General features: G+C 34.6%; 2 protein-coding genes and 1 long non-coding RNA gene across 8 annotated transcripts; 1 reads left to right on the top strand and 2 right to left on the bottom strand.

Moving 5' to 3' along the window:
* Positions 1–742: 742 nt before the first annotated feature.
* LOC150037774 (uncharacterized) lies at positions 743–3,638 on the bottom strand. Its single transcript, XR_016527771.1, has 2 exons — positions 3,297–3,638; positions 743–1,087 (listed from the first exon to the last, which is right to left on the bottom strand). It is a non-coding gene; the product is annotated as an uncharacterized LOC150037774 (long non-coding RNA).
* A 12,560-nt stretch (positions 3,639–16,198) lies between these two features.
* Positions 16,199–19,356, top strand: LOC120072289 (putative inactive receptor kinase At2g26730). The gene is made up of 2 exons (XM_039024741.2): positions 16,199–17,913; positions 18,330–19,356. Exons 1-2 carry the CDS (start codon positions 16,593–16,595, stop codon positions 18,998–19,000), a joined length of 1,992 nt encoding a protein of 663 aa, XP_038880669.1. The 5' UTR covers positions 16,199–16,592; the 3' UTR covers positions 19,001–19,356.
* Positions 18,127–25,736, bottom strand: CRR21 (Tetratricopeptide repeat (TPR)-like superfamily protein). Of its 6 annotated transcripts, none has more exons than XM_090310902.1 (3): positions 21,936–25,736; positions 21,298–21,350; positions 18,127–20,335 (listed from the first exon to the last, which is right to left on the bottom strand). In XM_090310902.1, the coding sequence occupies exon 1, from the start codon at positions 25,549–25,551 to the stop codon at positions 23,029–23,031; it is 2,523 nt and encodes an 840-aa protein (XP_090167028.1). In that variant the 5' UTR covers positions 25,552–25,736; the 3' UTR covers positions 18,127–20,335; positions 21,298–21,350; positions 21,936–23,028. The 6 variants fall into 6 exon arrangements, with proteins under 6 accessions (XP_090167028.1, XP_090167027.1, XP_038880668.1 ...); XM_090310901.1 differs by having other exon boundaries at positions 21,298–21,347; XM_039024740.2 differs by having other exon boundaries at positions 18,127–21,350; positions 21,936–22,036; positions 22,450–25,736.
* Between the last annotated feature and the right edge of the window lie 24 nt (positions 25,737–25,760).

The raw sequence follows: 25,760 nt of genomic DNA, 5'->3' as shown, positions 1-25,760 counted from the left end.
AAGTCAGATTATGCCAACGGTTCCCCATTTGGCTCAGGAGATAGTTTCTTATTCCGATGTTTAATCTACGATTCTACCATCGGCAAAAGTTATCTTGAGAACTATTTTAGCATGAAATTATACTTTTCCCGACCCCTGTACCATCAGGAGATGGTTACTTATGCCGACAGTGACCTATTTTAGCATCAGGAAAAAGGTAAAAAAACAAGCATGAAATTACATTTTTTTTTTCGATCCCTATACCATTGGGATTACATATTTAGGCATCAGAAATATCTTTGTTATTTATTTACTAAATTTTATATTTTTTTTTTACAAATGTCATACCTGTTTGAATCTTACAAATATCAAATAAAAATTACTAAAATTAATTAGATGTCTACAATATTAAATAATATCTAGAAAACATGTTTGAATCTTAAGAATTTGTCAAATAAACAACTACTAATACTATTTATCTTGAATATAACATAACATCCACAAATTCTTAACTCTGAAATAACATTACATAATATCCACAAAGTACCTATAAAACACAATTCTACAACCTAACTTAGCTTGTCGGGTGATGCTTTTTAACATAAATCTCGAGATACCTATGAAATACAAATTTAAATAAGTTTAATGCTCAATATACCATATACAAATCTCAAAATGAATATAAAACTTAAAACTCAACTAAAAACAAAATGAATTGAAACAAACCAACTCAAATTTACATATTTTAATCTCAAACTCAATATAGAACTTAAAATTCAAGTTAAACTTAAATATAATTATAAATTTACCCTTATACCAACTTTAAACTCAATATAAGAACATTAATAAATATAAATGAACTTTATGCAATTGGACATTGTAGATCATTTATAATATTCAAAATTTCATTTTCTTCATCTATAACATTCATCTTTGTCGTACTTAATCCATCATCATGCGTCGATTGAGATGTGTAACTCTTGCATCCCCTAAACAAGTCGATTAGGTCTCCATGATATATCCACTGATGATACGATGGAGAAATTTCATGAATGAATAAATGTCGTCCAACTCCATCTATTGGTCCCACATTGCATTCAAACATTTTCTGCATGGACATCTTGATTTTCCCGAGTTATTAACATGAAGTTTTGTAACTTCAAGGAATCGGGCTACTCCTTCTACATACTCAATTGATAACTTGTTCCTATCTTAATCCACTATTTATCTATTCTTAATAATATATGTGATTCTTAGTAATATATGTGATAAGTTGAACCTGTATATACAGGTGGAAACGGTTCGATTCGGTTCGGTTTAATGGTCAAACCGAACCGAATCAAACTGGATTTCAAATTCAGTTTTGGCATTTTTTAAAAAAAAATCCATGTTATATTCTTTTTTAATTAAAAAACGGTTCAGTTCGGTTCAGTTTTAAATTCGGTTTTGTTCTTTAAATTAAAAGGGTTCGGTTTCAAATTCGGTTTTGGCATTTTTAAAAAATTCATGTTATATTCTTTTTTAATTTAAAAACGGTTTGGTTCGGTTCGGTTTTGTTCTTTAAATTAAAATCGGTTCGATTTTAAATTCGGTTTTACTCTTTTTTTTTAAATATATAAACAAATAAATATATATATTAGTTAAAAATGGTTCGGTTCATTTTCAAATTCGGTTTTCAAAAGTGAAACTGAACCGAATCGAATTAATTCAGTTTCAAAATTTCTTCAAACTGGATCGAACCAAATTTTTCAGTTTAACTGAGTTTTCGGTTCGGTTTTTGCGGTTTGAATGACCACCCCTGGCTGTATGATTTAGACAATCAGTTATATTAGAACACGTAGTTTTAATTTCTAAGTATTATTTTTTTTTTTTTGTTAGAAGAGTTGTTTTCTTAAAAACAATATTCGACCACAAATAATAAACCCAAGTTAAAATATATACTAAGACTTTTAATTTCTTTTAATTTCTTTCTTGTTTGTGGTTTTTTTTTTTTTTTTTTTGTGAATTTTTTCAATCATCATTCAAAATAAAGTTTTCTTTTAAGGGTCTTTTTCTTTTATTACAAGGGATTGTCATTCCCTTGGAAATCCCTTGCAATACAATCAAACAAAAAAAGATCAAAATGAAATAGAAAATGATGATACAAGAAGAAGTAGTCGAAGTAAGGAACTTCCAAGTGTTTGGGCAATAAACAAGTTCGCAACTATCAACGAATTTAGACACAAAGGTAACATAAACAACTATGGAGTTATTGAACTTAAATCTCAATTTAAACTTAAACTTAAAGATAACTATGCATTTACCTTTATACCAAGTTATGCTAGCAATTTATTAGCTTAAACTATAGTAAAGATGGAATAAACTATAGTAAAGAATAGTAAATAATCAAAAACTGAGATTTTAGAAGTTACAAGAAATTGGGGAACAAATTAAATACTTAAACTATAGTAAAGATGGAAGGAACAGTGTTGAAGAACATAAGCTATAGAAGATATCCTTTTATTAGCAAACAAATCAATCTAGACTACTTATTTGGACTATCAACCAATATTTTATTAAAATCCTATAAAGATGTAAAATTGGAGTTAAAAACTAAAATGAACCCTTTTAAAGTAAAAATATTTATTAAACAGGATAATATTGAAAGTGTAAAGATTTACTAAATATATTTTAAAGTTCAAATATGAATTTACCAGTTTTAGTTTGAAAAACCTATTGTATTGATTGTTTCACCCTCACCTCCATGAGTTCTACTTCTCATCTTTCTCTACATTGCTTCTCTTAGTGTTCAACTAAAGCTTTAGTTTGCACTTTGCTCTCACAAACCACATTATTATTTCACATTGACCCACCATCCCAAAATCTCTCTCCATTAGCTCCCTTTCACTTTGACCCATCATTCTCACCTTTCCCCTCAAGAATTTTAGTAATCCCATTAAATACTTATGCCATCTCTCTCTAGATTTGTATATTATTGTCCCCTTTCTCTCTCTAAAACAGTGCTAATTTCATTCTTGAAGATTTTGTCATGTAGCTTTCTTTAAATCCACACCCACATCCTGATTTCTCTCAAGTGAGAAGAGAAAAGAAAGTAATTTTTTAATTTGTTGTTGTAGGTTTTCCCTCTCCTTTGGAAATAAAGATTTTGTCATCTTTCTCATGGTCATTTGTAGTTTTTAAACTTCTCTAGGTATCAAAAGAAAATATCCGATTCAAATTCGATTCAAATGGATAACAAGTATACAAAATTCTTGGATCAACAATTAAGAGACAGTACCATGGATAGGAAGGGGGAAAATGGAAAGAAAAATCCGTACCTGGTTGCGGACGGTGATGAAGGGCAGGAGGAGACTATCACACTGGACGGCGAGAATCGGGCAAGGATGGCATGGAAAGACGGTGGACGATTGCTAAAAGAAAGATGGGAAGGAAGAAGAAAGAAAGAAATCGGGCAACGACTGAAAAAGGGAAAGGAAAAATGAGGATTTTAATTGACCCTCTCCCGACCCTCTTAAAATCGTCGGGCTAAGTATATTCTTCCGACGGTCACTTGGACTACCGTCGAGATAGCTCTAATAAAAATTTCTCAAACTTTTTTGTAAATTGACCCTCTCTCGACACTCATAAAACCGTCGGGTTAAGTATGTTTTTCCGACAGTAGCTTGAACCACCGTCGGGATAACTTTAATAAAATTTTGGCAACCCTTTTATTTAAATTAACCCTCGCCCGACGCGCGTAAAACCTTCGGGTTAAGTATGTTCTCTCAACAATAGTTTGACCCATCTTCTGGATAACTCTAATAAAATTTCCCCAAGTTTTTTTTAAAATTGATCATCTCCCGACGCTCTTAAAACCGTTGGGCTAAGTATGTTCTACCGACGGTCATTTGACCCACCGTCGGGATAACTTTAACAAAATTTTTCCAAGTTTTTTTTTTTATATATAAAATTACCCTCTCCCGGCCCTCTTAAAACCGTCGGGCTAAGTATGTTCTCCGGACGGTAGTTTGACTCATCGTCAAGATAACTCTAATAAAAATTTTCCAAGTTTTTTTTAAAACTTGACACCTCATCTATACCGTCGGGATAGGCACTATCTCTCGACACCTCAATTTTAGCGTTGGGAGAGGCCAACAAATCGTTTTCTTAACATGGTTTATGTCGACGGTCCAAGAGAACGGCGTTGAGAAACCCATTTATCCCCACAATATTCAAATTTCCGTAGGGAGATTAGTTTTTTCCCAACACCACAAAAAAGCGTCAGAAAAAGTTTCGTCGGGAAAAACCAAAATTCTTGTAGTGTTGTTTATTTTTAGTATTGTTTTTGAAAAATTACGTCTATCGATAGATAACCATTTTACCTCTAAATTTATTGTTTGGTTATATACTTTTTATCAATATTTTTAAAAACAAGTTAAGTTTTAAAAACTAAAATAAAAAATAATAATAATTTTTAAACATTTTTTTTCCTGAAATTTAGATAAGAATTTAACTATTTTCCTTATGAAATATGAAAAGCATAGTAAGAAATGAAAGAAAATATACTTAATTTTCAAAAACAAAAAATTAAATGGATACCAAACAAATTCTTAAGCCTCGTTTGGTAACCATTTCGTTTTTTGTTTTTTATTTTTGAAAATTAAGCTTATTTTCTCTCCATTTTTTACAATAATTTGCATATTTATTAAGTATAATGGTTGAATTCTTAGCCAAATTTAAAAAACAAAAACAAGTTTTTAAAAGGTATTGTTTTTAGTTTTCAAAGTCTGACTTGGTTTTTTAAACCATTGATAAAAAAACAAATTTGGAGGTGAAAGTAGTGTCTATAAGCTTAATTTTCAAAAACAAAAAATCAAAACCAAGACCCCATTTGATAACCATTTGGTTTTTAGTGTTTGTTTTTTAAAATGAAATTTATTTCATCCACATTTATTACAATAAGTTGCATCTTTATTAAGTACAATGGTTGAATTCTTAGTCCAATTCTAAAAACAAAAACAACTTTTTTAAAGCTATTTTTTTAGTTCTCAAATTTTGGCTTGATTTTTTTAATCAATCAGTAAAAAGTAGATAAAGAAAAAATTTTTAAAGTGAAAGTAGTTTCCTAAACTTAATTTACAAAAATAAAAAGAAAAGACAAAATAATTATCGAATGGGTCCAAGATGGAATGGGACCTTAAATATTTGTTTTTATTTTTTAAATTTAACTAACCATCCAAATTCCAAATGTTAGAGTAGGAATGATAAACCCCATATAAAGTAATAAAAAAACAAACCCACTTTCTCATTTTGTTAAGCATGTTGGTGTCTAAAACTATTTAATTGGTGTTTTTTTGCATCGAAATTTGGAATTTGTTTTAGCATCTTGAGTTCTATTACTTCATATTTCAATATTTTAACAACAAAAACTTAATAGAATTCATTGTGTGTGACTAATTTGTGTTGATTCTGCCTTTTGTTGCTTCTAATTTTTGTGACCTAATTTTGCTTTGGGTTGCTTTTGAATTTTGTGTTGATTCAGATAAATTTGTATTAGAAATGCCTTATTCAAAAGATTGAAAATTAAGGAATTGTTTTTTAAAAAATAATTTGATTGAATGCTTAGGCATGAGGAGATTAAGAGGACCCATAGAAGACCCAAGCTCAATGGGACCCATGAAATAAGCTTAGTGATGTTCAAGAGAATCTGTGGGAGAGTCTAAGCTCAATGACCCATGAAGTAAGCTTAGTGAAGCTCAAGAGAATCCGTGGGAGAGGCCGAGCTCAGTGGCCCATGAGGTAAGCTTAGTTAGTGAAACTCAAGAGAACCTATGGGAGAGTCAAAACTTAGTGGGACCCACCATAAGGTAAGCTTAGTAGAACTTAGAGGAGCCTAGGAGAGAGTTATGAGAGCTTAGAGAGAGTTCAGTGGGACTTGTGAGATAAGTTTAATGTAGTTTAGAGGAGCCTAGGAGAGAACTCAAGAAGACGCATGGGAGAGCCTAAAAGAGCTTAGAGAGAGCTCAGTGAGACTCATGAGGTAAATATAGTGTAGCTCAGAAGAGCCTAAGACAGCTTAGAGAGAGTTCAATGGGACTCATGATGTAACCGCTCAAATAATTAACTCAATGATTTCAATGATTAAATAGGGGTATTATGACCCTCAATATCAGTTATATTCTACTACCTTATAAAAATGACCAAGACTATTGGTCGAAGATACGTCAAAATACTCTGCTATTTTCCTATTTTCTAATTACTCAAACACACAAAACTGACTTGAGCGTTAGAGTGTGTATGACTAGACACCACACCGGTATTCATTTGCTTCTGTCTTGTAGGCATTCGGACGAATCTCTCCTAAAAAAAAATTAATATTGATCCATTTTTGGCATCAACAGTTAATATTTTATTTATAAAAAAGACATTTTTAAACAATATTTTATAGCAATAATTTCTTTTAAATATATTGAATTTCAGTTACAAATAATTGATTTCAAATCTAGCCAAATGATATTTTTAAAATCCTACATTGTACTAAATAATTTAAAAAAAAATTAAAAACTTTAATACAGACCAGTGCTATATAACATTTGGATGTAATGTTTATTTTAATTCTTCACTTGATTCTCGAAACTATATATTATATATTAATTTTATGGTTAATTGTATAAATTTTAATGCCACGGAAGCAATGTCCCTTGTGATACAGTCACGAGCCAATTATCCCTATCTTTTAATTTAGACAAATATGTGGGTGCAATAATTGGAATTCGTTGCATAACATCTATATTCCTAGGATCACATCATTTTTCTAAAATAGAAAATAAAAAACGAGCTCAACGGGTTAAAATTTATTTTCCAATCAATGATTAAGAAATCATAGATTTTAATCTTCTTCACTCTCTCAAGAGAAAATTAAAAAATTTAGGGTAGAAGATTGAAATAAGGATTATCTAACACACAACAAAATTTGTTATTCACGATGTTTCAACAATTTCAAGTACATCAGACATAATCATAGAAAAATAAAGTACGAACAAGACATAGAGTTTGATAACTCAGTTGATGCCACCTACATCTAGAGATAGTGTACCCATGAAAAATAATTTTACTAATATAAAGTCAAGCAATTACAATATTATACTTATCTGAAAATAAACAGTAATTATAGTGACATACGAATAGCTTAACTTACTTTGGCTCCATATAAGTGTGAGAGTCTCTCTCAATGAAGCTTAGGCTCCTTTTAAACGTTTGATTCCCTCTTACCAATAACTTTTATCTTTCCATCTTCAAATGAATATTGTTTCACTTGGAAAAACTTGGGGTCCCCTAAATATGAGAGTCACTTCTCAAAATATAGTAGAACAGTTCAATAAGATCTAAAGACTCACTCAAGATCGACAATGACAGAAGCTCCACAATCTCATGGATCAACACACTTGTGTTTTTTGCACGAACACAAAATAACGGCTCAAAATCTTCAAAATGGCCAACCCAAAAATTGAACAGGACATATATATGGGTAGCTTGGAAAAGATCTTTAAGAAAATAATAAATCGTCTCTATGAGGAAAAAATAGCAGGCCACGAAATTTGTAGAATCTTGCAGATAGATAAGAAAAAAAAAATTCTACATAATTTGTTATCTTTCATATTACAATGCCATTGAAAATGTCCTAGCATATTGTTATACATGTCCTAGAGAATAGGAAAACACATCAATAAATATGCACTACACATATCAACATATAAAGAACTAATCTCAAAGGAGAATCATCATGACAGAATATATTACAAAAACATGTTGTTCAAGTTTTGCTTGTAATAAAATCAGTCAATCATATTGGAGAAACAAACTTCCCAAAGGGCTACAAGTCAAGCTTTTAATTTCAAAATGTTTAGATTCTAATTCTCACTAAACTTTAAAGTGTATGGTGTGTTCCTAACTTCTAATTTCATTTTTAGTAAATTTTTAAACTTTTAATTATAGGTTGATCAATAGTTTTATGTCGTAAAAAAATTTAAAAATTATGTTAGACATAAAATTTAATTTTTTGTTTAATAAATCTCCAGTCTATTCCATCTTTTATTATATATATATATATTATATATATATATATATATATATATATATATTAACTAATAGAATATTTAATTTAATTTTTAAAAAAATATATTCAAGATCTTTCAGATGAAAAATTGAATACTAGAAGAATTTTGGGCTTTAATGTCGGTTGGAAAAAGTGAAATCGAATGTATAATGTCAGTTTTTTTTTAAAAAAGATGAATCTTTAATGTCGGTTTTAAATCGACATTAAAGGCGTAATTATTTTTTTTCTTATTTTATTAAAATATTAAATACTATGCGCCCGCCCGATTTATCCCTTTCATCTTTACCCTATCGCACGCCCCTACCTCCATTTCTCTCTTACCCAAACCCTAACCGACCTCCTTCACCGTTCGTCCGTCCATGGTTGTCCATCGACCATCTGTCGGTCTCCATCAATCTCCATCAAGTTTGTCGTCCGTTGTCCTTCAGTCTCCAACCGTCGATCCGAGCGACCATAAATTCACCATCACTACTTACACTTCCGGTGGAGTTGTGAGTTTCTGATTTTTTGTTTTTTTGTTTTCATTAGATTTTCAATCGAATTTTGTTGCTTTGGCAGTGTTTTTAATTGCAATCAACGAATCGTTGTTCCTTCTCTATGTTGTAATTCTTTGTGTATCGTTTGTGTTTGGTTCTTGAGAAATGTTTGCAGTGGAAAACTAACCGACTCACTGACCGACCGTCGGACCGACTGACCTCGCTTTTTTCTATGTAATTAATATTTGTTCCTTTGTAGGTAGGTCGGAAGAGCCTAATATTTTTTCTGGAAGATTCAAGAATTTTTTTCTGTTAGTCTTATCATTTTCAAATATGTAGCCGTGGGTACAAATCTGTCAGTGGGTCGTCGAACATCGGTCGTCTCTGCTAGTGGGTTGTCTCTACCGTGGTCGATCTCCATCGCATCCGTTAGTATGAGAATTGGTTACCTCACTATATTGTTTGACTGGAATGAATTGATGCCTAATCGACAATGACAAAAGCTCCACAACCTCATGGATCAACACACTTATGTTTTTGGCACGAACACAAAATAACGGCTCAAAATCTTCAAAATGGCCAATCCAAAAATTGAACAAGACATATATATGGGTAGCTTGGAAGGTACATCAACAAATATGCACAACACATATCAACATATAAGGAATCAATCTCAAAGGAGAATCATCATGACAAAGAACATATTACAAAAACATGTTGTTCAAGTTTTGCTTGTAATAAAATCAATCAATCATATTGCTGAAACAAACTTCCCAAAGAGCTACAAGTCAAGCTTTTAGTTTCAAAATGTTTAGATTCTAATCTTCACTAAACTTTAAAGTGTATGGTGTGTTCCTAACTTCCAATTTCATTTTTAGTAAATTTTTAAACTTTTAATTATATGTTGATTAAATAGTTTTATGTCGTAAAAAAATTAAAAAATTAAAATATTATGTTAGATATGAAATTTAATTTTTTGTCTAATAAATCTCCAAACTATTCCATCTTTTTATATATATATAAAATAACTTAATAGAATATTTAATTTAATTTTTTAAAAAAATATATTCGAGAACTTTCCGATAAAAATTTGAACTTTGTTTTATTAAAAATTCATGAATCTATTAGATATTTTTAGAGATCAATTCTATTAGATGATTTTTTTTTTAATATAGATATAGAGATATAGAGAAATAGATCCTTTACAAAATAGCAACAATAATGAAAGTTGTCTATTAAAATTTCAATCACACATCATTAAGATTGAAAATTTCCTTAAATACTACATATATTAAAAGAGATTTTTACATATAAAATATAAACATAAATTAAATAATATAATAGAAAATACTATAACACATAATATTATTTAGATTAAGTAATATAAATTAATTTATTATAAAACTACAATATATGAGCAAGTTATGAAATTTAAAATATTTTTTAAAAATATAATTATTTTTTAAAAATAATTTATTAAAAATTAAATCATTATGAAGCTATCCCATGCGCATTGGACTTTATCCAAGGAGAAAAGTTGTGGAGCTTGATTGGATCATTAGGGATCACGATAGTCATGTCGTTCTTGGAGGATGCAAGTTCACCAACAAGCATTGGGACATTAGCCTCCTCGAAACAGAGGCTTTGGTAGAGGGGTTGAAGTCAGTCTGGGTTAACTCCCCACTCGATGTTGAGTCTGATGCTTTAAAGGTTATTAATCTCCTCAATAGCGATGAGATGGGCTATTTATCTGAATTAGGGATGCTGATTGATGATATTCTTTTTGTGGGATCCTCTACTAATGGTTTGTCTTTTTGTCACATTCTTATAAAGGAGAACAAAACTACTCATGCTATTCCAGTTTTGACATCCTCTCTTGGTTGTTTTTTGTCCCGAAAATAGGTTTTTATTTTTAATTATACTCTCCCCTTCATTCTTGATGATGTGTCACAAGAATAGTTGGTTCGATGTGTTGGATGCTTTGTGTCATGATCGTACTTCTCCAACCGTGCGACACCATGATTCACCCGTGGTCATGGTCAGCCTTAAGGAATAGTCAAGTCCCAATTTACTTTTCGCTCGACTCTTTAAAGTTTCATTAGACATTAGGCGAGGTTATTCTATCCTCAATTGAACTGAACTCATGCGGAATTGAACTTCATTCGGCCATACACATCATTTATACATGTATTTTCCCTCATGTGCGACTCTAGCCGACTTGCTGCTGCTCTAGGGCAAGATAGAGGCTCGACCTTGCCCATATATGAGGCTAAGTTCATCACAATGCAACGTCGCATTTCTCTCCATCATCTTAGTTCCCAACAGCACGTCCTTCACACTTCTACCTCACTTCGAGACTTCATTGGGATGAGTTCTGACCCTTCATTGGGCAAAAACAGGCTTATAACCCTCTACCAGGGCTTTCCAGGACATAACAATGCTTATCGAGCTCTACCGACCTATTTCGGCACCTATCGAGCTTCTACCGGCCTAATGATCGCCTACTGAGCTCTACCAGGCCATTACACTGCTTACTGGGACAACTCGAGCAAGTGTCGGGCCAACCGGAAACTATCGAGTCCCACTGATGCATTAGAATGTCATCCCAAGTATCGGGATGTCATCAGCTTTATCTCCCCTATTCAAGCACACTTATCGAGAACCATCATCAATTGACTCGTGGGCAACAATCCACCTGAGACTTCTTGGACATCCATCCATCCAAACATAATCGAGACTTAGGCCCTTCTGAGCGCTTGTCAAATAAAAAATGGCATACCGAGTGCTACATCGAACCTCTGGCCCATGGGAAGGGGCGCAATGCCGACACACCCATGCCATCCGACACTATCCATGAGATCCCATTCTCAATGGAAGACGCCCAAGACACTTGTCTTGTAATGCTCGCCTACGCCATGACATACGCATATGCCATGGGGTAGCTCACTTAGGCCACAGGGCCCAGGGGTGATGAAGAGATGAGACCATGCCTCCTTCTATAGTGCATTTTGAACATTTTCCTCTTTGCCACCCATGCATATCGAATGTGATGAACTGTCACTCACCAGTGTAGAGCACTCATCTGAACTCTAATTGACATGAAATTCGACATGCTTGCATATTTTATCAATATACATCTAACTCTAGAGCCGCTTATCCAAACTCGCGACGGAACCTTACCTTCCGAGGTCACGGCCTGGGGCCCCATCTGGCCCCCATAGAGCTTATCACTGATACCACCGATGACATAGTTGCTTGTCTTTCTACTTAATGTTCAACATTGCATGCTTGTCTACTTATGTTGGTGTGTAGGATGATACACCATCCTCCTTGGTCCCACCACGACACTTCTCTTGGCCTTTTATCTTTGCCAAATGTGTCGACACTCACGTGTCGCCACTGCACTGTCTGCACAAGTAGGGTCACAATCTAATATCTCAAAGTTAGATTGTGGCATCCTCCTCCACTTAAACTGTCATCGTCCTCAATGACAAACTTGGGTGTGCAATCCACTTTCATTCTCGTTGGATTGCAACACTCTCCCCCGCTTAATCTCGGCATTGTCTCGATGATGATCCGAACTTGGGTTGGCTGTATAACGGACCTGCTGAAAATGAAGTGTGTCAGAACGAGTATGGAAACTACACACTACTTATGAGCTATCCCACCAATGGACCTACCTCGCCCAACTTTAGGACTCGGCCTCGAGACTCGCAACATACGCACGACAAAAAGGCCAATGGTTGTGGGCTTGCCCCCTTAGGGACCTTCTCGCGCCCAACCTTAGGACTTGGCCCGAAAAACCATGGCAACGCTTCGACACACTTTTTGCGTCGACAACGGGGTTTTATCCAATCCCACTAGGACTTCGGCCTACTTAAAGACCACAACACATATTCTCTAAGCAACACGCAATGGTGCACCTCTCTAGGTGAGGCTCGCAAGCCTACCATGGAATGGACTCTTCGTGGCACCTACTCATACAAATGCAAAGTTTGAAAGAGAAAACACAACCCTCTCCTTGTCGGCTCTACCCTTTAGCCAACTCACTGGCCACCTCATATGACAATGCTGCGAAGATGCTTCTCTCCCTCTTGATGCAACTTTTTCTCTTTCTCTGAACTGTTAGACTGTTGGTCATCTCTAACATGCACTAGCCCCAACAACTGTGAAGCCATCCCACTTAGGCATGTGGAAGGACTTAAGGGACACACTGGCTCCATGCAAAGGGAGCATTCTCACGAGACAACAACCCATTCTTGTGAGTTGCTTCCCAATCACTTGCCTTTGATGAAATTGACGCGGTGGCTGGCCGCTTAGACGAGATGCCCATCAGGGAATTGTTGACAAGGGTTGAGATCCTAGAGGCAAAAGCTACGAGAATGGGCCTCTCGAGCATGGGGATAAGACTAACCATCACTTCCCCATACCTGGAGTGGTATGCTATAAAGCCGTTGTTGTTGCTTATTGCTTTCTAGCCTACTACAATTTTTCTCTTCTCTATTCATACATTCAAAACGTTTGTGAAAACCTTTTTCTCCAAACCCGTTTTCTAAAATCGTTTTCTCTAAAACGAGGTGGAGGTTGCGAGAGGCACCCGGTGTGCCATCGACGTTTTGTATTCGAATTGGCTGACTTGTTTGTGAGCTGGAACAAGTATCGTACAATCGCTAAGTAAAACTTCTGAAAGTGCGATTGTGACATTCTTGATTCACTGTTTCAAAAAAGGGAAAAAAAAAGAAAAAGAAAAAGAAAAAAACAAGACAAAGACTTTTGCTATCGACAAAGAGGTTAAATTGTTGATATCCTCTCGTCCAAAATTATTGAACTAAAAAAATAAATTTAATTCTATTAAAATAAAAAATGGACTATTAGCATGATAAGAAACCAAAAAAATTAAATAGGGGTAAAACAATGATTATATAGTAACTATGTAGTCAATAACATGAAAATTAAGAAATATATATATATCAATTACACTAAGTTAAGTTCTGTTTTCTCGAATGTTATATCACATAGGATTTTAAACTTTAACAATTGTATTATGATCTATGAATTTTCATTTTTTTTTCCAGATATACAAAATATCAACTTTATCTCTGATATATCCATAATATTACAAATTTCTAATAAATGTTCAAAATTTGAACTTTGTGGTTAATAGGTCATTAACCTATTAAATATCTTATTTAAAAAATATAATTGTGACAAGCACAATTGAAATCTCAAGTTCCATTAAAACATAATATTAAATTTCCACAACATGATGATGTTTTCACATTTTTATGGATTTGAAATCGATATTTTCATTATATCATAGAAAAATACATAAAATATAAAAACAAGTTACAAAATGACACTAATATAAATATAATACAAATAATAAATATCGAAGATCATTAAAAATGTCAATTTATTAATTTAAATATTTTTTTGATTTTTTATTTTTATAACATTTTAAAAGATATTTATCAACATCAACATTTTATTAATATTTACATTGAATTTTTTTATAAAATTAATCTCTCAATGAGATTTTAAACCTTAATTAGAATTTGTGTTTAACAAATCCATATTGGTGAAAAATATTGAATAGTTTAATGATTTATTAAACAATAAAACAAACTCTATCTAGTATTCGGAAGAGTAAAGAAGTAATTTAAGAAGATACATTATTAAGTAATAAAATAGAATAAATAGAAAAAGTAGGGAAATACGAATGTTTAAAATGTCGATATCGATAGGATGTTTATTTTACAATAATTTCAATAGAAATATATATAAAATTTCGATTTTGATAGATATTTCTGAAAAAAAATCATAAAAATAAAAAAATTAAAATAAATATTTTATAATTTTAAAATAAGTTATATTTATTATTTATTTTTATATTACTAATAAAATTGATTTTTTAATTATTATTTTTCATGTAATTTTAAGATATGTTAATATCAAATTTATGAAAATATAGAAATATTAATAAAAATATTGACATGTTATAAAGAAATTTAGTAGTATGGTTAAAACAAGATAATAATGGGAGAGAAGTGAGAAATTTTTGGTTGTTTAGTCATTGGGAGTGGGCCCCAAGGAGGCGCGTCCGCTGGCAGCAAAGCAATGGCTTTGGAGAATGCCGAGAGTGGGTCCCACTTTCCTTATCATGGCCGCTCACATGCCTATCCCCACTTTGCCTTCCCTTCCCAAATCAAATTGCTTTTCACGCGCCAAAATTCGCGACTCATCAAACTACCATCCAAGTTATTTCATTAACCATCTAATAACAACTACCCTAAAATTACTATCACAAAATATAAATATGAAGTTATCTTAATGATATTGATATAATCTTTTTATCTAAAAATTATAGATTCAATCTTCTACTTTATAGTTATTATATTAAAAAAAAAATGACATTATATACTCTTAGCTTTTAAATTTTGAAATTTGTTTCATTAAAAAAATATCACTGAAAATTTTTACTTAAAGTTTGCTTTTTAGTTGAACAGTATGTGGATTCAACTTTCTAATTTCTTAGTTGGAATTACATATTTTATATCACTTGAACTATACTTTTATTGTCAATTTCAATGATATCTTTTAAGATGAAATAACGACAATAATGATTTGAGTCTTTTATATATATATATAAACAATATAGGCATGCATGTTAATTTTTATATATTGACTATTACATCAATTTTTATCAATGAAAAATATACAATTTTAAAGTTCAAGTCTATTACTAAAGTGCGCTTAGTTCAATGGTATTAACATGTACTCTAATCCAGAGGATCAGAGGTTCAATCCTCTATTCCATAATTGTGTTGTACTAAAAAAAAGTTCAAGTCTATTTTTAGATTAAATTTCAAAGTCCAATGATAAAAAGGGAGCCTTTTAAAGTTTAGATGTTGAATTGAAACTAACCAAAATTCATGGAAATTTTATGTAATTGACATAACGCTTGTACTTTCCACCTTTGAAGTAAAATTTTTGTCGAAAACATCAAAGTTTGAAAGAGTTTATAAGTCCGTGAATTCAATTTCACAGTATTAGACATAGTTGTAAAAGGTTTTTACTTTATAAATTTTGGTTAGATGAACCTTTTGAAATCACTCCCTATTAAACTTTGAAGAAGTCTGTTTTGGTTAATAAACTTTTTTTACAAATAAATAAATAAATAAAACAATCTTCTTTAGCAAATAATGATTTTGGTCCTCACAAGTTACAACATTATTTTCCTTACCTTAAATTGGCTCACCTAATATTTACCTCCAACTATATACTTACACCAAGATGAAGCAACCTTATGAATTTGTTAAAAACAAAATAGAGGGAAATGATTAAAGAATTGATTTTCTAAAAAATATAGAAAGTTATAAACAAGATCTAAAATATTAGTAGATATAATATATGGTAAAAAATTTAAGAATATCAATTTAGATAAAAATTTAAGAATATCAATTTAGATTCAACTTTTGAATACTATTATTAAAGGGAGTTTAGTCTATCAGCAATAAGATTTAGATTTTGCTATATATGTATAGTTTTTTTTAAGAATATTGCTATCTACTTAATTTTTTGCTTGATAAGCATTGAAAAAAAATAAAAAATAAAAAATAAAAATGGAAAGAAATTAGTAACTCAAAGCAAGGATATCTTGAGAGTAAGAATATTCAAAATAGAAAAATTCAAAGAAAATTAAATTTACTAATTGATAAGATAAATTGTATGTAATAACATCCTTGAAGCCTGCAGCGGCCTGCTTCTGGTTAAGATCCAGCTTTTCCCCCTTTTTCGTCTCGATTTACTCTCTCTCTTCCCTTTTTCCTCACTCTCACTCTCAATTTTCACTCAATTTTTCATTGTTTCTCTCTTTTTCTTTAATGGGTCATCGCCGGAATCCTGGTTTTGTCTCACCTCACCGTCAACAACCGCCTCTCAGAACCAGAACCAGTCTCATATAGAAGACAAACGAAAACAATCTCCCCATCGTTGTTTTTTCTTCTTCTCATCCTTCGTTTGTCTACTTCCACTCTTTTCTAATGGCTGCAGTGTTTTACTTTACGACCCGTCTCCCATTTTTCCTAATTTCACTTCCCCTGTTTCTTCTTCTTCTTCTTCATTCTGTTCAATCTGAGCCCACCGCCGACAAAGCAGCTCTTCTCGATTTCTTGAACAAAACCCCCCATGCGAGTCGCCTTCAATGGAATGCTTCTGCCTCTGCCTGTACTTGGGTTGGAGTTGTCTGTGATGCGACTCAGTCGTTTGTTTTTGCTCTCCGGTTGCCTGGCGTGGGGCTTGTTGGTCCGATTCCGGCGAATACTCTCGGCCGGTTGAATCGGCTCCGAGTTCTGAGTCTCCGGTCGAATAGAATCTCTGGGGGGTTGCCGGCGGATTTTTCTAATTTGGGATTTCTTCGTAGTCTTTATCTGCAGGACAATGAGCTTTCCGGTGATTTTCCGGCGAGTGTGACTCAGTTGACTCGGTTGACTCGACTTGATCTCTCGTCCAACAATTTCTCTGGTTCGATTCCGTTTTCGGTGAATAATTTGACCCATTTGACTGGGCTTTTCTTGGAGAATAATGGGTTTTCGGGTTCTCTGCCGAGTATTCCCGCGGCTGCGACTAGTCTAACGGGATTCAATGTATCGAATAACAAGCTCAATGGATCCATTCCTGAAACCCTTTCGAAATTCTCTGCTTCGTCTTTCGCCGGAAATTTAGCGCTCTGTGGTGGTCCATTGCCGTCGTGCAACCCGTTTTTTCCCTCCCCTGCTCCATCGCCGACGTCCGCCGTGAAACCCCCACAACTTCCCGTCGAGAAGTCGAAAAAGCTCTCCATTGCTGCCATTGTTGGAATTGTCGTCGGCGCTGCTTTCCTTGCGTTTATATTGCTGTTTTTGCTCCTGTTTTGTCTCCGTAAGCGCGAGCGGAGGCAGCCAGCAAAGCCGCCGAGTACGGTGGTTACTGCTCGATCTGTTCCGGCTGAGGCAGGTACGTCCTCTTCGAAAGACGACATCACCGGTGGATCGGTGGAGACAGAGAAAAACAGATTAGTGTTCTTTGAAGGTGGGGTTTACAGCTTCGATTTGGAGGACTTGTTGAGGGCTTCGGCGGAAGTTTTAGGGAAAGGAAGCGTCGGAACGTCGTACAAGGCGGTGCTGGAAGAAGGAACCACCGTTGTAGTGAAGAGATTGAAAGATGTGGTAATGACGAAGAAGGAATTCGAAACGCAAATGGAAGCTCTGGGAAGTGTTAAACATGAAAATGTGGTTCCTCTTAGAGCTTTCTACTTTTCCAGAGATGAGAAATTGCTTGTTTCCGATTACATGGCCGCCGGCAGCCTTTCTTCTTCCCTTCACGGTATTATCTCTATAAAAATTAACCCATTTCCAATTCATTTCTAAATTAAATTCCATTTCGAAGATTCATTACCTGCTTGAATTTGTATTCATTATTCATAAGTACATTGCTCTGTTTCAAGCATTTATGTTTGTTATTTTCAAATCTCTCTCATTCTTTCAAGGAAGAAAAGGGTTTTTTTTTCCCCCTCTCTGAATATCATATGGCAAAAAGTAAGAGCAAAACAGAAAAATTTCTTATGGGGTTTCCTTATTTTCTGATTTACTTTCGTTTCTTTTAAGAAAAGCCTTCTTTTCTTAGTTCTGTCTCACTAGTGTGGCGATAGAAACTAGAAAGTAAAAAAAAAAAAAAAAAGATAAACAGAGCATCAAAATTATTGCCCCATTGTGGTGACCTGAACTTCCGGTGATTTACAGGAAGCAGAGGATCTGGCCGTACGCCACTTGACTGGGACAACCGGATGAAAATCGCATTAAGCGCAGCAAGAGGATTGGCTCACCTCCACGTGTCGGGAAAACTCGTCCACGGCAACATCAAATCGTCGAATATCCTCCTCCGTCCCAACCACGACGCCGCCGTCTCCGACTTCGGTTTGAACCCTCTCTTCGGCGCTTCAACGCCGCCCAACCGGATCGCCGGTTATCGCGCGCCGGAGGTTGTTGAAACCCGAAAGGTTACTTTTAAGTCCGACGTGTACAGTTTTGGCGTGTTGCTGTTGGAGCTTCTCACCGGGAAATCACCAAATCAAGCGTCGTTAGGCGAAGAAGGGATTGATCTTCCGCGGTGGGTCCAGTCGGTGGTCCGGGAGGAATGGACGGCGGAGGTTTTTGATGTGGAGTTAATGAGGTACCACAATATCGAAGAAGAGATGGTTCAGCTTTTACAAATTGCCATGGCCTGCGTAGCCACCGTGCCGGACCAGCGGCCGTCGATGCAGGAGGTGGTTCGTATGATTGAGGATTTGAACCGGGTGGAGACCGACGACGGCTTACGGCAGTCGTCCGATGACCCATCTAAAGGTTCGGACGGCCAGACGCCGCCGCAGGAGTCCAGAACCACCCCTCCCGGAGCCGGCGGACCACCGTAGAAATTGTTATTATGTTCTTTTTTGAAAACCCTAGATTAGTGCACAGTTGGTAAATAAGCGGTTAAAGTGCGCGGCCAAATGGGTCACCGTCGTCTTCACCGGCGGCGTTCTGTTTGGGGTAGTTTTGTAATTTCTTGTTAGTTCATTTGAATATTTTTTTGGGAATGACTTATTTACAGCTGGGAGGAGGATTTGAATTGTTTATTGGGTGAGTGGAGTGGAAGGGTACAATGGTCACATTGAAATTGACCATATGATTGATTCTCACATTTTTCTTGTTTTTTATTATTTATTATTTATTTCTGAAAAAATTGTATTTCGTATCTTATTCTTGGAAAATCATAGATTTGTGAAAATTTTCTTTGTCTTTTAAGTCTTGTCGTAATTTCCTCTTTAATTGTGTGTGAAGCCCTTGGATAATTTTTAATTGCACCAAATTACCCTTTAATTATTAAAAAGGCATAATGATAATAATAATAATAAAAATGTAATGTTGGTTGAACCACCAACAACTTTTGTATCATCAGCACTGCCAAAAGTTCATTATTTTATTGACGTACTTATACTGTAATTAATTGAGCTAAACCGAAGCTACTAGTACTCTAGGAAATTATGGTCTGTGAATATCTTAATTAGGTATGTTAAAAGTTGTAAGGTAAACTTATTTTTCTCTCATTTTTTTTAACTGTTTTATGCAGTGGATAAAAAGTGTAAATCTCCATTGGGGTATTTTTGTCTCAAAGTAATTCAAGTGTTTTATTCAAAATAGTGTTTAATCATATCTACAAACTTTTTAAAACATTCTTGCAACTGTCCCTTATTTTTTATTTTTATTTTTTATCAGAGAATATAAAAGAAAAGGAAACCAGAAGGTCGTAATTCACGGGTGAAATAGGTACCACAGTTGTGGTGTGGGGATGAAGCAAGGAAATATCTTGGAAGAGTTGTAGAAGTTATACATCCAATGAAGAAGCGACACGTGTGGATGTGCAGGATGAGCTGGCAAGTTGTCGTATGTGTAGGTAGAGCTGTCGTGGCGTAACCAACGAGGCATTGGGCGGCCTTATTCAGTTAAGAATTGAGAGATGGCACCGAAAGTGTGAAGAGAATTGTGGTCAGACGCCAATTTGACTTTATTTATTTTTCACTATAAAAATTGCCCAAAATTTAAATAACCTTTTGTATTTTAGTCTATGGTGTTGTCAGGAGCACATAATCTCAGATTTGTTTCAACTAATCTCCATGATGTCAGAAGGCTGCTTCAATCCCAGCCCTTCGATCAATTTTCTTTTTTCCCAACTAGCACAAAGATTTGCCCATACGCCATGCCCATTTCTAATCATTTCAATGTGTCGACTCACAAAAGTTTAATAAAATGAAGGGGGAAAAAGGTTATAAAAGAATAAGACGAGGTTAAAAAATTCTAAGTATCTTGAACTGCACACATCTCTTGCTTGTTTATAAAATTATTTAATTATAGTTTATCACGTGACAAACTCTTCTTTATTTATTATTTTTTTTTATAAATATTTTAGAGTTTCTTCTATTGTGTAACTAAAAGAACCACCGAAAGATAGGTACATTTTCATATATAGCTCTACTGAAAACAATTGAAATCAAGTAAAGGACAACCACCAACTAGTTGGTGGAGATTTGATTGAACTTATAATATTTTTTATGGAATCCATGCAAAGCCTTAATGATGTCTCTTAAAATACCCTTTTCCTCTATATGCCCTATTGAATACTTTTGCCTTTTCCTAATACACATTTTTTTCTTTTATCCATTTTTATTTCTAAGTTAACTTATAACATTATTCGAAAGATTGATAGTTCAGGAAAGAAATAACATCGTAGGGGTTTGAACACATCACCTCTTGGACTACCTATTTTGATACCATGTTAAATTATCGATTGATCCAAAAGCTTAAATTAATGGATAAAGGTATATTTAATATTATATCGTTTAACAAATCCCTCACCTCGCAATTGTTGGACTCCGAATAAAATAAATAACTAACACAATATATGTGAATTATATAACAACCCTCTATTATTTTTCATCATATGATTTTCAATTAACAGCAAATGGTTAAATGGCTATTCAACTACTACTAGGTTTAAAAGAGAGTATAAAGTTAAAGATTGTGCATCCATCAATGATAGCCACTTTAGTTTTATGCAATGAAATCAATGCCCATGTGGATGTAGCAAGGATAAAAGAACAACATAGAGTCATTACTATTTCTATGAAAGCAAGGTTAACTAGATACATAAGAGAGAGAAGGAAAGACATACCGACGAAAGAAAGCAATGTCTTTCTCTAAAGTAGCACGGTCTTCTAGTCCCTGCTGTGAAACAAAAAAAAAAAAAAAAAAGTGTAGATAATAATCATAACTCGTCGATGCCCACTGAACAAAATGTAAAAAGAAGTCGTTTCTTCATCATTTCACTTTCCTTGGATAGTACGAATCACCCAAAAAAATAAAATTAAAAATAATAATAATAATAACAAAAAAGAAAAGAAAAGAAAAGAAAAGGGCAAGTTTTATTTGGTCTTTACTCATTACAGCATAGGATGCTTCACTACAAGACTTGGAAGAGTGCATGTATTAATGATATCAATCCAAAACAGGTAAACAAACACATGTTCAAGGACCACATTTTCAGTTTCATGTAAAAACTTAATGTAAAAAAACACTGAAATCACAAAAAGCTCAAGAGCATCTCTGTGTTTATGCTCATGACAAAGATTTCTAAATCTTCATATACAGAAAACGAGGAGGGAGAGAGAAGGAAAAAGAAAATGTCATTTGAGATTGTACAGGGGCTCTGCATTGAATGATACCAAAACTTGAGTATATAAATGGACTAGGAATGGTTGAACATGTAACAAGAAAATGAGAAACAAATAACAGATGTTCACAGGTACTAACCTGGCAGAAGTAAGAATATTTATTGATGTTTTGTACTGAGATCATTTCCTAGTACCAGTTCCTGTTAATCTGCAGTGTATTGTATAATGACAATCCTGAAACTGAAAATTTGTCCTGTAAGTCTCACTTCTCAAACACCATACAATTAAGTCCGGTGGGGTGCATCATCTTGGCTGCTTTATAGGAAGAGAAAAGCATCAAATATTGAGCATGGTGTATGAAAGTCAGGAATCCCCATCATTTAAACAGAAAAAAGTACAAGCATTTTAGGCTAGAGTTAACTATTTAATTGAAAATTTCAAAGTGCAAATCTTAACGAGAATAATCTCGCACCAAATAGAAGCTAGCGCAGAAAGTATGTTATGGCCATTCCATCTCATATGCTTTGGTATGTTCATAGTAGAGACCAAGCAAAGTTGTGTTTCTAGTGGATTATTCAATTGGTAAGAGGATCTGAATGATATACAGTAAAAGAATCAAATCATCTACAGGCTTTACGAAAGAGACCAAAAACCTGAGTTTGACATGAAAGCAACTCGTACAGCTCGTTTAAACAATCCATCACAACTACACACCACTGCTTCTCTGCATTGCTTGTCAATATAGACAATGACAAATGGGTTTCTCGAGCATTCCATCATGATGTTTTGAACTCCATAGTTGCTAATCAACTCAAGTTTATTTGATGTCGGACTCAGATTGGAATTGGTTTATCTACTTGTACCTAGATTTCTATCACAGGTGAAAACAACCCAAAAGGTTTCAAATCACTCATAACAGGAGGAGCGCTGCCTCCTAAACTAGGTAGAGGATTTCTAGCCGTCCAAAAGGAATAACAGTTCAAAAACCACTACTCAATATTTCTTGAGAATTCAATGTTCAGATCATATTTTTCCAGCCCATGTGACAGGTCGTCAATGAGTTGCTGCAAGCAAGGGTAAATGATATTTTGCAGCTGTCTATCCAAGTCCGTGAGGCCTTCAATCGTTTAAACCGTCACTAATTTCTAGATTTTTCCTAGACAAAAAGAATCTGCATCATGCAGTACAGGCATGACTTCCTCTTCTCAAGAATGGAAATAAAAGATAGCAGCTTAACTGATCACAGGTATACATCTTGTGGATTGCATTTCCACTCTAAGAAGTGCCAACATCATATAAATTTCTTTTGTTCTGGAGTGTGATTTATCTCCAGCGAAAAATACATGTGTTTCATTTCCAATCTGAATCAAGCTATGCCCAGGAGTCTTCCTAAGACCCCTTTCTTTCATCAGAACCCTCACTTTTGATGCTTCATCCCACATTCCAGTAGCAGCATATGCATTTGATAATGCCACATAGTTTCCTGAATTATCTGGCTCCAATTTCAACAAGTGTTCAAATAAACGTTCTTTGAGTTCTAAGTCAGGATGCTCTCTGCACGCAGCAAGTAGAGATCCAAATATAGATGCATCAGGCTCAAAAGGCATACCTAAAATAAGTCTTAAAGCTTCGTCTAAGTTATGACACCTAGAAAGAATACTAATGAGACAACCATAATGCTCTGCTTGTGCTACTATTTTATGATTAGAAACCATATCGATGAAAAGCTCTAACCCTTCTGTTACAAGTCCAGCATGACTGCATGCTGAAAGGATACTGGTAAAGGTTATTTCATCTGGTTTTATACAATCCTCTTTTAGACGTCTAAAGAGTGAAAGAGCTTCCACTGCTTGACCGTGTAATGCATAGCCAGAGATCATTGCATTATAGATGGGCAATTCCTTTTTCATTATCATATCAAACACCGTCTTTGCTTGATTTATACTACCACATTTAGCATACATATTCACTAAGGAGCATAAGACCGGTGTTGATACCAAAAGGTCATGTCTTATGATGTAACAATGAATTGCTCTTCCATGAGGCAGAGATGCCATAGTTGTGCAAGCTGAAAGTAGCGAGCTAATACTCAAACTGTTGGGTTTAATGCCAGCTTCTTCCATTGACTGAAATGTCAGGAATGCTTCATCACCAAGACCATTCTGAGCGAGTCCACATATGAGAGTAGTCCAAGTAATTAAATTAGGACAGACACCAAGAGACTGCATCTCCAAGAACATGTCTTTAGCCTCATCAACTTCACCTTTATTCAAAAGACCCAAAATCACAGAGTTCCAGGATATCACATTTGGTGGCAGACCTTCTAACTGCATCTGATAAAACAATTTTAATGTTTCACCACTCTGACCCTGCTCTGCATAGGCAGCCAACAGTGTGTTCCACATTATAAGGTCTCTCTTTACCGTTGTGTCAAAAACTTGTCTTGCACATTCCAATTTTTCACATTTGGCATACATATCTACTATACTACTAGCAACAGCAATATCAGATTCAAGGTTGTTTCTAACACAAAAAGAATGCCCTTCCTTCCCTAGTTTCAAATTTTTAGAGTCAGCAGCCGCAGCCATTATTGAAGCAAGAGTCACAGAATCAAACCTCAAATTTTCTGACTGCATTACGTGACATAAGTCAAGTGCCCGATCAACCAGCCCATTATGCACATAACCAGAGACCAGCAAATTCCATGTCACCATATCTTTCTCCAACATTTCACTGAAAACCTGCTCAGCATCCTCAACCAAACCAACCTTGGAATAAAAATTTATGAGCGAACTTCCCAATATGTTGGTCAGTTCCAGTCCAGATAACACTGCTAAGGCGTGCCCTTGCTTACCCTCATCGATCACACTCAAATTAGCTGAAGCTGAAAGAAAACTTGATAGAGTCACTTGAGTGGGTACAACACCTTCCACCCTCATCTCATAAAACGTCTCAATTGCTTCAGCATTCAGTCCATTCTGAGTAAAATTTACAATCATCGAATTCCAAGCTACTATATTCTTCTCAGGAATTTTATCAAACACCTTCTTTGCATCTCCACATAACCCACATTTACCATACATATCCAGAAGACTACTAGCAACATAGATACACCCGCCTAAACCCATCTTGACTACATAGCCTTGTACGGATTTCCCAAACCCAATCCATTGCAGAGCACCAGAAGCCTTCAAAGCAATTGGAATAACAAAATTATCCAAAAGTAGCCCATTTTCGTGCATCTCACAAAAACCCATCAAAGCTTCTTCATTAAACCCAATTCTACTTTTCAATCCCATAATAGCAGCCCAAGCAAACTCGTTCTGTACCAGCAGCTTGCCAAACAAACGGTTGGCAATTTCTGACTCGTCACATTTTGAATAGAAGATCACCAATTTGGTCTCGATGTACTCATTCTTTGCAATATACTCACCATTCTTGAGAATTCGACCGTGGATTTGCTGACCCAACGAAAGAGCTCTCTCGTAAACGCAACCCTGAAGGAGTTCTCCGTATACATCAGGTCCGATTGTGATATTTTCCAATTCCATATCAGCAACCAAATTCACGGCTTCTCGAAGGTGGGCTTCTTTGCAGAGAGAAGATATCTGGTTGAGATAAGATTTATAAGAGATTTGAACGTTTCCAGCAGTTTGGTTCAAGTTCGCAAAATGGGTAGGGGAGCTGTGGGGTTTTCTGGGAATGTAGAGAGAAGCGAGCGGGTTAGTGAGAGCGGGAAAAGGAAGAGCAGCCATACATGGAGGAGAAGAAAAGGAAGCTGAAGCAACAGAAGAGACTAAGAGCTTCTGTATCTGTTCTTTTTCCAAAGCAAAATATCAACGGATTGGGTAACAGCCTAACCGCCTCCGCCTTCCGTAGCTTTAGCATTTGGTGTCTAAAATTTTAAAATAGAGCAATACTCGGATGAAACTTAATATGTAGATTCTTCCTATTCTCATCGCAT

Source organism: Benincasa hispida, chromosome 2, assembly GCF_027475165.1.
Source record: "Benincasa hispida cultivar pf3 chromosome 2, pf3_genome.v1.1, whole genome shotgun sequence".
Taxonomy (NCBI): domain Eukaryota; kingdom Viridiplantae; phylum Streptophyta; class Magnoliopsida; order Cucurbitales; family Cucurbitaceae; genus Benincasa; species Benincasa hispida.
Note: the sequence above shows the minus strand (reverse complement) of the source record. Positions and strands in the feature narration are given on the sequence as shown.